General features: G+C 44.0%; 1 protein-coding gene across 3 annotated transcripts; it reads left to right on the top strand.

Moving 5' to 3' along the window:
• The first annotated feature begins 824 nt into the window (after window positions 1-824).
• Window positions 825-13,673, top strand: LOC105917914 (heterogeneous nuclear ribonucleoprotein C). 3 transcript variants are annotated; one of them, XM_036146012.1, is made up of 10 exons: window positions 825-934; window positions 1,458-1,524; window positions 7,564-7,614; window positions 8,195-8,466; window positions 9,481-9,553; window positions 10,303-10,350; window positions 10,442-10,611; window positions 10,830-10,943; window positions 11,227-11,378; window positions 11,515-13,673. In XM_036146012.1, the coding sequence occupies exons 2-10, from the start codon at window positions 1,511-1,513 to the stop codon at window positions 11,593-11,595; spliced, it is 975 nt and encodes a 324-aa protein (XP_036001905.1). In that variant the 5' UTR covers window positions 825-934; window positions 1,458-1,510; the 3' UTR covers window positions 11,596-13,673. The 3 variants fall into 3 exon arrangements, with proteins under 3 accessions (XP_036001905.1, XP_036001906.1, XP_036001907.1); XM_036146013.1 differs by lacking the exon at window positions 7,564-7,614; XM_036146014.1 differs by lacking the exon at window positions 1,458-1,524 and having other exon boundaries at window positions 830-934.
• The last annotated feature ends 1,183 nt before the right edge of the window (window positions 13,674-14,856 follow it).

Genomic DNA, 14,856 nt, shown 5'->3' with positions numbered 1-14,856 from the left:
GCTTGCATTGATGTTCCATGTTGGATTTGCTACACAACTTCAGTGGGCTTTAAAAAGTGCCTCATGATTCCATGATTCGTAATAGCAATGACAAAATGAAAAACCGAAATGTTCAACGAGACTAGAGAAACGGTCTGTGGTCACCACCTGCGGAATCACTCGTTTATAGGGGTAGTCTTGCTAATTGCCTCTAGTTCCCACCTGTTGTATGTTCCATTTGCACAGCAGCAGGTGAAGTTGATTCACAATAAGTATTACTGCCCAACTGGCGACGTTGATTCCACAAAGGTGTGACTGATTTGGAGTTACATTGTTTTGTCTAGGTACTCTCTTTATATATATATATATATATATATATATATATATATATATATATATATATATATATATGTGTGTGTGTGTGTGTGTGTGTGTGGGTGGGTGTGTATGCAAAAGGACAGTAAAATCAACCTCACAAATTAAACAACAATGAAACTGGGCTTTAAATTATAAATAAAAATATAAACCTAAATGGCTGGTTGTATAGATGTATTTTGTCTAGCTATCATTTAAAAGAAATAAAGCCCCCTTTTCAAAGCTCATAAACAACATGACATTTTGCAACTAGTGTCTTCTGTCATTGTTTTTACCTAAAACTTTCTCACACCGACATCTGCGTCAAACGACAGTGGTTTGCAGATGTCTCTATTGACGGACAGGGCTGTCCAGCGTAGCAGCCAATCAATGACAGACGTGATCGCAGCAGTGCCATCAGTAGAGCCAATCAGATACCATGAATGGAGAAAGAGGGCGGAGCCGTCTCCGCTCAGAGGGGATCAGGCGACGCCATCTTGTGTCCACTGGTCTTCTCTGCGAGGCGAACAGTAAGCGGATAACCAGCCTCCCCAAGTAAAACAGGCTTTCAGTTGTTCTCATTTTTAGTATTAAGGTCCCGGTGAGTATTTTTAACCAGAGATTTTTCGCACTTTTTTCATTTTTTTCTGAATTTTGATACGTCTTTGGAATTTTTTAAGTGTTATTTTTTTTTTAAATGCAATTTTTTCCTGGCTGGTTTTCCCGAGTCGGTGTTGGCTGGCTGTTATGGCGTACATTTTGAGACGGTCGGCAGTATAAACAGCTTTAAAAACTAGTTTTGTGTCTAGCATCCACCTCGGTATCTCTGCCTCTGTTTTTTTGTTTTTTGTTTTTCTCCACGTCTGAACCTCCATTTTCCAAGCATGTTGTGTTTTCCTATCATATATCTGACTGTTGGCTCGCTGTCATGGAGAGAAATGTGGAGGATTGGTCCAGGAAGATCTGGGCAGCTTTTTTTTTTTTTTTTTTTTTTAAACCGTTTGCTCGATTGCAGATGGAAAAAAAAAGAGATGTTTTTTGACATATATATTGCTTTTTCATCAGCCAACCTAAAAGCAGGTTTACGTTTCTTGACATAGTGTTTTTTTAAATGTCCTTTGTAGTGCTTGCTGTCCTGAGGCTTTGTGTTTCCTGCTGCAGATCTCTCTGAGGACTGATGGCATTTTTCAGGCAAGATGATTATGGCTTTTTTTCATGGACGTTTGAACATTTTGCACAGTCATACAAGTTGGATTTTTTTCTTTGCATAGTGGCCACCTGTTTTTATTCCCTTTTTTTGTTGGTAATTTTGATATAATTAATAAAGCTTTTTCTTTTTTTTTAAAAAAGATACTGTTACAGTAGTTTTTCTAAGCGATGACTGAGTTACTTCAGACCAGTGGTGCTGCTGCCTGTTTGTATTTCTGTGTGAAATGTGACCACAAACGTTTACGTTTAACAGGCAAATCAACACTTTAGCAGCACACCCCCCCCCCCAAAAAAGGGATTGCATTTCTGTTTATACTTGTGCGTATATGATTCTGCAGTTAGTATGGCTAAATCCATCCGGCCTTGCATTGTCTTGGCCAGCTTGTTCATGCAGGGTGGGGGAGGGTCTGTCTCCAGCGGGCAGGAGGCGGGGTACACCCTGGACAGCTCAGCAATTTAGATTAATCTAATAGTCACGTTTTACGGCTGTGAGAGGAAGCTGGACCCAGAGATGCGCAGAGGGAGAACATGCAAAGCAGGCTGGGATTTGAACCCAGGACCTTTTATTGTGCTACCAACTGCACTACTGTGCAGCCCGCAGTGGTTGGTGCTACAGTTTCACGCCAAAGACGGAGACATCCTATGTGTGTTTTCCCTATTTTTAGGTTAAAGTATTTTTTTAAATATATATCCAAAGCAATATGGTTAGATAAATTTGATGTAAATGAATACAATAAGTTGTTCTTTATCAGTCCATGTATATAATATTATTGCTTTTCATGAATATGGAAATTTTAGCCATTCCTTCCTGACCGTTAAAATGAACATTTATAAATGGAGAAAAATTTCAGCAGCAAAATAAAAATAAAAAATGAGTTCATAAAGTGTGTAATGGGGTGCACCGATTTGAAAATTTGGGCCGGTAACCGATATTTATCTCCTGCAGTCAATGGGTGAAAGATGGAGTACCCCACAGGTCGCAAGTATAACATCACAGGGATAATATACATTAAAATAATATTTAGAGTTTAGAGGTCCAAGTATTATAGTACACAAGAGAAAACCTCGAGTTGTAGTTCTGGTATATGGATGCTTACTGGGTATAAAAGGGAAGCGAGAAGGAATGACAGCCTATGTGCCTGATGAGGGGATGAGTCAGCGGTCCGCTGATTCAGATCCACATGGAAAACTAAAAAAGACAGACGTCAGCAATAGCTGATGTTTGTCCAGTGTCAAATGAAGTACTATGGAGATTAAGAGGGTTTATTTTAAGATATTATGGCATAAATGGCATTTATTCCGTTTTCAGACAGGAATGGGGCAAAGATAAAAGAAGGGGGGGGTGCAGCAAGGCTTCAAAGGTTGAACCCACAGCCTGATGTTTTTTTTTTTGTCTCTTATTTTTTTAATGATGTTTTGTTTTGGATGTTGTGGCTTGTTGAATATTCTGAATCTTAACTTAAATTATTATTATTATTATTATAAACACCCTTAGTTCATCCTTAACAAGGACTAGTTCTTAACTCGGTTCAGAATGGTTAAAATGATTAGTTTCATGTTCATAGTTGACCACAGAAATATTTCAAATTAGATGGATGACATTTTGTTCCGGTTGGAGCTGCAAATATATCATAGTTTATCTGAAATAAAGATTAAATACACAAATGGATAACATCCATTTTATTCTCTCTTGTCTTTGGGTGCATAAACTGTATTTTGTAATGACTGAATATCAAGACGAGCTGCCCTCATTCCCACATTTTAATAGTTTCATCAACAGAGATGAACATTTGGACTACTTTTTAATAATTGGTCCCTTTTTTCACCCTCATTACCATCTAGTCAGCGCAGACCGGATTCGCCAGGAATTGTCTTGTTGTTTTAAACCTCCCTTAAAACTAGGGGTGTCCAGTTTGTGGCCCTCTGACTGACCACAATCTTATAATGGAGCAAATGGGGCCTTTGCAGCCCAGGCTGTTGATGCAGAGCAACACTTCCTGTATCTGTTTTAGGGCAAAATCTTAAAATAATAATAAAAAAAGGTACAAAACAAGTGATTTTTTTATTTATTTTTCTTTATTCATTAGACCGGTTTCTGCATTAATCTTAGTTTTGTAGTCATTAGAACCAAAAACATACAGCAACTTTTACTGGAAGCTGGCCAGGGCGCTGGAGGTTTTCTGGCATGTAAGTGCCTTCAAAGTTACCATTTAAACTACTGCCTTAAACGGTTTTCACAGCCGAAAACCCTGAATGACTGTCAAATACTGAAAGTTGAAGATATCTCAGATAAAAGCAGCCAGTAATTGCACATTTAATTAATGATTCTACAACCATAAAATGGAAATTCAGCTCACCTCCATAAAAAGTTTCTCCTTATGAAAAATCAACTTCTGGTTAAGCCCGTTGGCTGACAGAATCTACCATTGTGTAAAAGAAATGCGTCTCCATCCTTTCAGTTTCTCACAGTAGCTGCTGGATGGTCGGAGGGAGAAGTTCACAGCTGCAGCTTCTCCGTGAACCAAAAAACAAACCCTTAGTGTAGCCTGGAAGTTTTACAGGCTGCAGCCTGAGCCTTAGAGACCTTCCATATGTAGAAAGTGAAGTCGGGATTGGTATAGGCGAGTTTATATAGCAAGGGTAGAGACGTAGGCCCGAGATGCCAATACGAGGCTAAACTGTGTCTCTGACAGACAGCAGAGCCTGGCCCTGAAGGGGAAAGGCTGCAGCTCTTTCTTTGTGTCACATCCAGAGTTTATCCTTAAAACACGATGTAAATCTTTGGTTCCCCCCAAATCTGAACGCAGTGAAATGACAAGATGAGTTAGGTTTGCTTGTCCGTCTATGTTTAAAAAAAAAACAACAAAAAAATGGCATTGTTCAGGTCAAAGTTCTCAAAAGTGCATTGGATGTTAGCCCTTTCACTAATCAAACCCAATTTTTCTGGAGGCAAAGGGAGTTGTTCATCACGGCCGTTTCCTACCCACCTCAACCCAGACCTACCCTGGGGATGTTGAACCTCCTCTAGCCGGAAAAGAATAGTCTGCTGTACGGCCATGTGTTAATGTGACACCAGTAAACCATGTCTACCTGCAGGAAGCCGTTCTGCATTGATGTAGCGCCTAAATTATTCCTTCTTTCAGAATATAGTGGACAGCTAATTTCTATAATGGATTTGGACATTTTATTGTTTCTGTCCATTTCTACTCATGGTGCTTAACTACCAAGAGAATTAAAGTGATACCGATACAGGATGGTGAGTTAGGATGCTGCTGCGATCAATGACAGGGTAACAAAATGGAAGTACGTCTGTGTGGGGTTACTAGAGGATACAAATGAGATCAGGAGAACCGAGCAGAATCCCACACGACGTTGGAGTCAAATCTGACTCACTGCACACGTCAACGCTAATTTTCCCTTTAATACCCATCCTTAGAAAGTATCAGCCACCGCTAAGGTTTCCCTGAGTACTTTCAAATGAAGTTTCATGTTTTTTTGTTTTTTTCCTTCATGTCTGCTCTTTGGTTTAACGTCCTGATGCTGTGATGAGATAAATGTGTCCCCCGCCGCACGGCTGCTCCGGCCATCTTGTCCCATCTGACCTCAGCATGCAGCCACATCCACAGTTAAAGCACCAACACTACATAGACACATACAGTCAGGGGGGGAGGGAGGGGGTAATATTATGAGACAGTTGGTAGGGGAAAAGTGTTAATACTGGCCATAGTTTCCCCCTTATTCAGTCATTCTGGCCTGGCGCTCTAATCTGGGCCACGACAGGAATGATGTAGATAAAAGGCCAATATGATGCTGATTTGCAGTATGCCTCATGCAGATATAGTCCTACTAAACAACACATCAGCATAAAGTCAGCACCACCTTAAAGGGACCGTTCAGAGTTTTTGCAGAAGGGCTCTTTAAAGTTGTCAGTGATAGGTTGCCTGTAGGAGGACGGTTGTATTTGCCAGACAGACCCCCAGCTTTAGCGTTAGAAGATGTTTCTCAGTCCATCTGATCAGATGGGACCCATCGGTTCAGGAGCTGTGGGGCAAAGAGTTTCTCAGTCTCAGAGCACACTCCTTTGCTCTCCTGGGTCTGGATGGAAAGGATCCTGGTGGACCCGCAGTCAGCTGGTTCTGCCGGCAGCTTCCCTCACCGCAACTTTAGCTTGAGATCCCTCCCCTGTTCTGTTGCAGGTAAAGGGACTATAACTGCTTATATCCTAACCTCGCTTCATAAGATCCAAACTCTTCCCACCTAACTGAGCAATGACTGACTGACCCCTAGATCAGTCCAAGCCAAAGTCTGGACTCCTCCATTGGTGGATCAGCGTGGTAAATCACATCCTAAGGCATGTACAGGAGTCTCACAGGTCCCTGCTTGGACCCCAACACCCCTGTCAGAACCAAAACCACCACAGCTCCTGGCTGCGCTCTGCAGACGCTCTGTCAGGTCGCCGCTTACAGAGACGTCTCCGGCCAAATGATGCAGCGGAGAGCTCTGACCCCCAGCCTGCTGCTGCTGCTGGGTGATGCTGAGGCCCAGCTGGCTGCAGCGCCCACTTTGGGGGACAATATCTGCCTCTGCAGGAGCGTCAGAGCTTTCTACCTGAAATAAAATAAAGTGCATTAAAAAAAAATGAAAGTTAGTCACACATGCTTGATCCAGTCACAAGGATTAGCGGCGCTATAGAGTATAGGATGGCTCTTACTCTCTGCATCCTACCTCTGTTTCATAATTATAAGAGCCAACCCCCCCACCCCGCTTTCCGCAGTCTTACATAACTTTGCAGCAACAATAACCCCAGAAAGTCAGTGGCAGCACGGAGGCACTGCCGAGTCTGGAGCAGCAGAGGGAAGTGCCAGGACTGATCAGAGGTCCTTTACTCCAACGTCAGTCAGACGGCAGCATGCCCCCTCGCTGTTTCAGCACGAATCCCAGCAGGCTGCTTTCAAAAGTTTGACTTCCTCCCCTCCTGTCAACGTGGTTTACTGGGTTGTTCTGCAACACGCCTGCACCAAGGAGTGGACATTGGAAGAAATATGATACGGCTGAAAAATTTCTTATCGCCCCCCAGTAACATGCAGCTGCCTTTGGGTGATGCGTCTCTGCTTTGTATGTTTAGAGACTTCCTCTTTGGAAATGAAGGCAGATTGAACAGTGATCTTCATGTCTTTCCAGGAGTTCTGAATGAAACTTATTTCTAGACTTTGACTGGGTCACGCTCCCACATAACTAGGCTTTGATCTAAACCAGTGGACTACGCCTCTGGCTGTGCGTTTGCAGTGAGGTCAGCCTGCAGCAGCTGTTCATCACCTGGAACCAGCCATCTTTATCAACATGACCGACTTCTTAAAGCAGTCGGTTGCGTTGGCAGGGCTCCATGATGTTAGGTCGATGCAGCTTTCCTAGATTAATGTGGAATTCTGCGGTATTTTCTGCCGACGGTCCACGTTTAGCCGCGCCTCTTTCTTGCTTCCCCATCCTCACGATGTCTGTGACGATGCTGAAGCTCTGCTCTGATGAAAGTCTCAGTGGAGTTTGTGGTTGCAATCTGCCAAAATGTGTTTAAAGCAGTACAACCTCACCTTAAAATAATGGCCTAACTCATTGTTTGAAGTTTTTCAGAAAAGTTATGAAGTTGATTTAGGTACAAAAAAAAAAAAAGACTTAGGCCATTATTTGAGGAAGGTGCCGATAATTTTGCAGGGGAAAGTAATTCTTGTGGCGTCTGATGGTAATTTAGTTCTTGTCATATTATTTCTTCTTGTTTTAGAAGCACCTTTAGCGGTTTCCTACATAAATCTGAACAAAAATTCTTAAAACGACTTTGTGATGCTGCTCTAGCAGAAGTCCTCATTAGCATTTAGGCTGCTGCGTTTAATGACTTTGATCTCTAATCCGCCATTTTCGTCCCTCTCTCCCCTAGGTTCATCCAAGCTTAGCACATGTAGTAGATATTTGCTTTTCACTGCTGACTTCTGTTCTCACGGCTCCTCTGGGCCCTCTTCTCTCCAACAGACAGAAAGACAGGCAGGCAGCCCTCCACCCCGCTGATAAAGACACGATGGAGTGAGTGTTGGCTGCTTTATGAACCCCCCCACATCCCACAATCCTCTGCTCTTCAGTGTTAACCTGTTACTGTGGTACAGCATCAGAACGCAGGCTGGCTGTGAGAACACGCGTCCTGTGTAGGAAGAAAATAATCGAGCTGATTTTTATTTATTTATTTATTTTACACACTAAAACATTATGATTGACTTTTATTGGACTAGGGGTCACTAACCTGATGTTTAACTGAATTCTTTGCAAACCTTGATCTTCTGATTTATTTAGCTCACCACAAGAGGGAGCTCATGCACCCTTTAATTATTCTAATGCAACAAAGATTCCAAGAACATACAGATATGTTATTTTTATATGATTTCTGTCAGCACTTTGCTGGGCAGTAAGTTTCTTAGACAAACCCAGTCAGGTTCTCTACGCGCTCCTCCGCCTCACGTTCTGGTAGCTTTCTGTCGCGTTCCTGAAACGACGCTGTTAAACAGGAGAAGCGGCAGACGGCTTTAGAAGCGGCCCCAGGTCATCTCCCGGTTTTTCCTCCAACCATCTGCTTTTCATCTGCCCCCCCCCCCCCTCTCCTCCCCCCCAGCTGGTCGTCGTCCTCCACCTCCAGCTCCATGGCGAGCAGCAACGTGACCAACAAGACCGACCCGCGCTCCCTCAACTCCCGCGTCTTCATCGGCAACCTGAACACCCTGCTGGTGACCAAGGCCGACGTGGAGGCCATGTTCTCCAAGTACGGGAAGATCGTGGGCTGCTCCATCCACAAGGGCTACGCCTTCGTCCAGTACCCCAACGAGAGGAACGCCAGGGCCGCCGTGGCCGGGGAGGACGGTCGGATGATCGTCGGGCAGGTTCTAGGTGAGGCCGGTTGACCACCTGCCTGATTTGCTGGTGAAGATTCTCAGTCATCCAGGTCATGGTCATTCCAAAAAAAAGTAAAAACAAAGCAACTGAACTGGTTTTCCGTAGTTTCAACTACAGAAAACAAGTCCAGTTGCTTTGTTTTTACTTTTTTTGGAATCTGCCTGATCTCTGGGCCCAAATTTCTTGACCCATTAAAATCGGATGGAGCCTCTTTGACCGCATGTACTGGTCCCAGTCCTTTTGTGCTTTAAAGGACTAGCACACATTTTTAAGGAGCCTCGGCTGCATTTGATCATCTGCTGCTTTTTTATGGCAAAAAAAGAAAAAAATAAGTTAGACTTTGCCAAGGGCAGCATTCATCAAAGGACCACCTTTGGATGAGAACTGCTGTTAATAACACGAGTATTTTGGATTATCATCTATTTATTAACGGGGATGGAACCATAGAGATTATTGGTGTCATTAGGATTTGGCCTTGAGGTGTAATTATCTCCCTGTCTGATCTTACTGGGTCTGCCATTGGTGGATTTCTTCAAGGTGAAACCATCATTTTGCTGAAAATGATGGTTTCACCGTTAAACAGGAGAATCAGGAATGTTAATGGCTCATTTTACGATGATCTGGGCTACAAATAACATTCTGTAGAAGCAAAGAGACACAGGTACAAGATGCGTCCAACAACATACCTGTGTTTTATGTTCTACCTAGCTGGAAAGGTGAGGCTGACCACCTTCAGAACGTCTACAACTCCAATTTGTATCAGGAGGGCTTTTAGGTTAAAGGGTCCAAAGTGCGAATTATTGCTCTTTTTTCTGTTTGGAGCCAGCAGCTGAGTCACTCTGCTGCCCTCTAGTGCCAAAGGCTAAGCATCAAAGTTAAAGTGCTTTCATGTATTTTTTGTATGGTATTAAAGTAGTGGTGAGTAATTACATGGTTGTGATGATGGTGATGTCTCTGGTTGAGAAAAAGCCCGTTTTCTTCTGAACGTCAGTGTTTTCCTTCCCTCAGACATCAACCTGGCAGGTGAGCCGAAGCCTCGCCGGTCGAAGACCACCAAGCGACCATCAGGAGACATCTACAGGTGTGTTTCCCTGCTGCTCGGTGTCCCAGGAACACTTGGACATGTGAGCGTTCTCACATGTCCAAGTGACAAGCAGAGAATACGTGGTGATGAGTAGCTGAACTGTAAAATGTGTCTCTGTATTAACGTGCAGCGCCTTGCAGAAGTAATGATATGGTCAGATCTTTGCACATGTCATCCCATTATAACCACAGACCTGAATGTTGCTGTAGGTTTTCTCCTGGGTCAGTGCGTTCTGAGACCACCTCTATCTGCAGCCACAGCTGCCAGGGTTTTCTCTGGGGGCTTTCTAGACTCAAAGTTTGATCTTTGTAGAATAACCTAGGCTCCATCAGCGTGGATGAAGAACAGCTGTGACCTTGAACTTTCAGGTCTGGCCACAGATCCTCAGCTAGATTTGTCTCTGGACTTTGACTAGGCCGTTTTCCTCTAGCTTCACCCTGTAGTGAGCTCTGCCAGAAGGTGCTGCCACCACCTTGCTTCACCGTTAGCTTAACCAACGCGTACTGTTTAGCCTGAATTGTTTTCTTTGCGACCCAAAGCACTTCTTCCACGTGTTTACTGGGTTTCATACGTGGCTTAGGACACGTGCTGATTGGGACTTCTTATGTTTTTTTTTTTTTTGTCAGCTGACTAAAAAAAGAAAAGCGGCTAAAATGTAAAAAGTTTAAGGAGTGTGACTTCTAGTGCAAGGCCCTGAGTGTGTTTCGGCCTTCTCTAACATCTCTGCTGTTTCTGTTGCCCCGCAGCTCGTCCTTTGACTTGGATTATGATTTCCAAAGAGATTACTACGACAGGTAACGCGTCTATCCTCACATTCGTCTTTTTTGCCTGCGGTCCAAATGTCGTCGCTTCCGTCTCGACCCTGAACGCCTCCGTCTCCTCCAGATTGTACCCCTACCAGTCCCGGGTGCCCCCTCCTCCCCCGCCGCCGCTGTCCCGCGCCGTGGTCCCCTCCAAGCGTCCCAGGGTCAGCCTGAGCAGCGGGGGGAGCCGGAGGAGCAAGACCACCTTCTCCTCCGCCGCCTCCAAGAGCAGCCAGAGGGTCTCCCGCACAAGTAGGTCCCCGCGGCTAAACAGCGGTTAGCTTACACTGACACCCAGAGCTTCACACGGGTCTGGGCGCCACTACCAGAGCAGCCAACAAGGGATTTATTTTAGTTTTATTTCTTTTTTTCATGTGGAATTTAGCTTAGAGAGGCTGAAAGGAGGATTTAAAAGTGAAGGTAGCAGCTTTGTGGCCTGGCTGACATGTCAGCTGCTGTGTGTCCCTCAGTGAGGACGGACGATCTGCAGACCATCAAGAGAGAGCTGACGCAGATCAAACACAAGGTGGTCTACCTGCTGGACAGCTTGGAGCACATGGAGAAGGAGCACAGCAAGAAGTCCGGTAGGCCTTAACCATTATTATCTGATCTTTATGTAGGAGTGCAGACGTTTTCTGCGTTTTAAAATGCAGACTGCAGAGACGTTCTGTGAGATGCTCAGAGCTTTCTATCATTTCTTAGTCTCTGTGATGCTGTTGGTTCACTGACGCTCCCTATAGAAGCTCTGAGGCCTTCACCCAACGTCTGACTGGCAGCGGCGTGCTCCCACATGTTTCAAATGCAGAAACTGAATCCCTTATTCAACCTCCTGTTTCACTCTGCCGCTCGGGTCCCCTTTCCCCTCAGAGATGAAAAGCCCCAAGCCGGAGCCCGGTGAGGTGTCTCCGCTGCACTCGTCCACCTCCAGCAAGAGGGAGGGCAGCCTGAAGAGAGCCAGGGAGAGCCAGGAGCTGGACGACTCCGAGGAGGACGGGGACCTGCTGGAGGACGAGGACGAGGCGAGCTGAACTTTATTCTGACTAAACTTTATTCTGACTCTCACCTGCGTCCGGGTCTCCTTCCCATGGGCCCGTCCGCTGCAGGGCGCATAGTTCTTTTGCTCACGTTCTGCTGTTTTCCTGCTTGCCTTCTCAGGTGAAGAGCAGAGGGCGAGACGAGGAAGAGCAGGAGGAAGGGGAGGACGACGGCGACAGCAGCAACGAGGACGAGTCCTGAACGGGTCACGCGGGGAAAGCTGCACAAAACCAGCTGTGTACGCAGAGTTTCTCCACACCGCAGTTATGTGCTCATCGCTGCCCAACTTAGAGTTTTCTGTTGTTTTTTTTTACACATTGCTGTAGATATCACTTCCCACAGCTTCCCAAAGAGGTGAAGTCCTTTTTTTATATATATATCCTTATTTAAGACACACATTTCCTGTTTGTTCTGAGCGGCCCTCTGCTGCTTGTAGACGAGCGGCGTGTCAGAAAGCGTGACCTGGTCAGATGATGGATGTTGATTATGTCATTATTGAGAAGTGCTCTGCGTTTGTTTTACCCGTAGCACCAGATGAGTTCTGAGTGACTGGTGTTCTGGTTGCAGGTCGGAAACCCACCCGTCACATATTTAGATGAACTGTTTACTCAAAGTCTGAGTTTAGGAAGCTCTCACCTGGACGTGTCAGCGGGGCTAACCTGTGTGTTTTTCCTACGTCTTCTTCGGTTGTTCATTATGTGAATGTTTAGTTTGACTGTGTTGACTTGAAGAATATAAGTGAGTCGAGTTTAATGTAAACTTTGATAGAAAACGGTGGCTTCCCTTTTCTTAAATCCATTTAAAAGAAATCCCGCGTAACGCTGTGTCCCTACCAGCAGGTGGCAGCATGCGCCAGCCGCAACACAACAACGAGCTGTTTGTGGTTTGCTCCTCAGACAATCTTGCCTAATTTCTTCTGCTAAGATTAAAAACAGGATGACGCACAAACCCCCCCGCCTCTCTACAGGACTGCTGTTTGTTTTAAACGTCTGTCGTTAATAAATCGTCTCAGTGACGGCGGGTGAGGCGAGGCACCGAGGCCTCTGGAGTGTCTGGTACAAATATATGAACCCAAAACAGACACACCTTTCAGTTTTGACCTGGAGTGAAACATTTAGTTGTTTTAAAAGCTTTTATTGATCCTTTAATCAATTTGATACTGTTCATCAATATGATGGCAAGAAAAGCAAAAGAATATTTAATATTGGTCAAATTTTATGTTTTCGTTGTTTTTTTTTTTTGGAGGGGTTGAGCTGATCCCTCTTTTTTATTAAAATTAAAAGTTGTGTATGATTTTTTTTTTTACCTTTTATTTGTATTTGAAGTCTATGTTCCTATTAACATTTCCATCAATCGGTTGTAAAAAAAAAAAAAAAAAAAAAAACGAAATCACCAAGGTGGAGATCCTGTCTAGATCGTCCTGTCCTGACTGTATGTTTTTAGTCTTTTCAATCAGGAGAAAATAAGTGAAAATAAAAAGGCAAGCAATGCAGCAAAAGATGGCCTCTTTTAGCACAGCCAGTCTTTCCGCTACGTGTTTGAAACAGACATTTGAGCTCTGGAGTCGCCCTCCTCTCTCTGATAAATCTTGTTTAGACTGAAAATCCAGTTTAATAAATGATTTTGTTTTGAAATCATCCGTTTTGTCAGTAAAACATTAAATGAGTACCATTAGATTTGCCGGTGCAGCACCCACACCCTCTGTGGAAGAGCAACGCGTTTCTGTCCATTGTTCCTATTTGTCTCAGTACTGCCCCCTATCAGTGCAGAACGGTACTTTTTGCCTCATCCTGTGACTTTTCACAGCACATTTATGGCCGATTACAAAGACTAAAGATGTCACTTTTAACAGAGGATTTCAGAGAGACTGTGTAACGAGAGCATGTGACGTATGTGTGTAATTAAACGTTAACTACAGAGAGACAGCACTGGGCATGTAACAACTGCATGCATCAGTTTGAGCAACACCGCGCCATTTGAGCTGAAGTACAGCCTCACTTCGCCCTCCTCCCATGCAATTGAACAGGCACTGTGGATATTCCGTGATTTAGAAATAACACTGAATTTATAGATCGGTCAAGTGGACAAATAGATTTTTGCTTATTGTTAGTACTTTGCTTGTTACGATGACAGCCGAGGCACTGCTTCACCTTTCTCTCCTAACTGCGTCACTGGCCGACCTCGATTTGTTCGCCTCTTTCTTTTTTTTTATACGTTCACATGTATGTTTCGTACTTGACTTCACAGGCAAATAAACATGTTTATGTGTTATCCTTTTTGAACAAATTTATGCACTTGCTTTCTTATGATCTATTTTTGGGGTTAAAATGTTTCACTTATTTGAAAGGCATTGTTGCCCAACAAAAGTATGAGGTTGATAACCAGAGATTTCCTGATCTGATTCCAAAAATTAACCTGGGGTCCAATTAAAGCATTTTCAAAGGACATTCTGACTTAAATTATCTGCAAGTGCATGTTAGTCTACTTCTTGTGCGGCCGAGTTTTGCAAAGCCAATTTTTATTTTGACAATGATTTTACTGGTGAGGTTAGCCAGGAATCTCCCTGGATTATGATGTTTGCAGATGACATTGTGATCTGTGGTGAGAGCAGGGAGCAGGTGGAACAAAATCCAGAGCGATGGGAGTTTAACCTGAAAAGGAACGGTTAGCCGTAGCGAGACAGAATACATGTATATGAATGAGAGGGACCCAAGTGAGGCTTTGAGGTCACATGGAGCAAAAAAAGATGGAGGAGTTTAACTACTTGGGGTCAACAGTCTAGAGCAACAGCCAGAGTGGAAAAGATAAGAAGCACGTCCAAGCAGGTTGGAATGGGCAGGGAAAAATGTCAGGTGTGTTGTGTGTATCAGTGACAGGGATGGGTAAAGAATTCGGTACTTTAACAAGTAACGACTGAATCTCGTTAGTACTATCGTTGTACCTTTTTGCGGTACCTAAACGCATCACTGACACTGAGGGAGTGGAAGAGTGTCCGACATAAACAGCATTGCACCCACAACATGATGTCAGTAGCTGCTGGTCCAGTAAACCAACAAGCGTGGCTGATAGAAAGCGGTCAAAAGTATGGCTCCACTGTTCAAAATGCAGTGCAGGTCACGCTCGCTGCAATGTTTGTGACACGAAGTGCAAGGCCAGCGAAATATGGTTAACATATCTCAGCAGATGCCAAAGGTGAGAGCATAAAGTACGGTGGCTGTGTGTGTGTGTCAGTTCAAACTGGTGTTTAGAAACGCATCATTAAGCTAACCATGATTTAGGTGAAATGTTTTCAGGACATTATAGCAGTTTTCTGATCTGAACTAACTCTGATGAATCAGCGTGCCAACAAACGCTGTCAGCAAAAAATTTACGATGCGACAAAAATATCTCACCAGAAAAACACTTCAGTGACATGAAAAATGGTATGTGTATGTCTGATGAAATGTATTATTTTATTTTTTT

Source organism: Fundulus heteroclitus, chromosome 14 (genome assembly GCF_011125445.2).
Source record: "Fundulus heteroclitus isolate FHET01 chromosome 14, MU-UCD_Fhet_4.1, whole genome shotgun sequence".
In the NCBI taxonomy this organism is placed as follows: domain Eukaryota; kingdom Metazoa; phylum Chordata; class Actinopteri; order Cyprinodontiformes; family Fundulidae; genus Fundulus; species Fundulus heteroclitus.
Note: the sequence above shows the minus strand (reverse complement) of the source record. Positions and strands in the feature narration are given on the sequence as shown.

What these genes read in the sequence shown, in the direction of transcription:
- LOC105917914 (XM_036146012.1), top strand. An exon ending in GATCGTCGGGCAGGTTCTAG is followed by an intron (nt 8,467 to 9,480) that starts GTGAGGCCGGTT and finishes TCCTTCCCTCAG; the next exon opens with ACATCAACCTGGCAGGTGAG. An exon ending in CAAAGAGATTACTACGACAG is followed by an intron (nt 10,351 to 10,441) that starts GTAACGCGTCTA and finishes CGTCTCCTCCAG; the next exon opens with ATTGTACCCCTACCAGTCCC.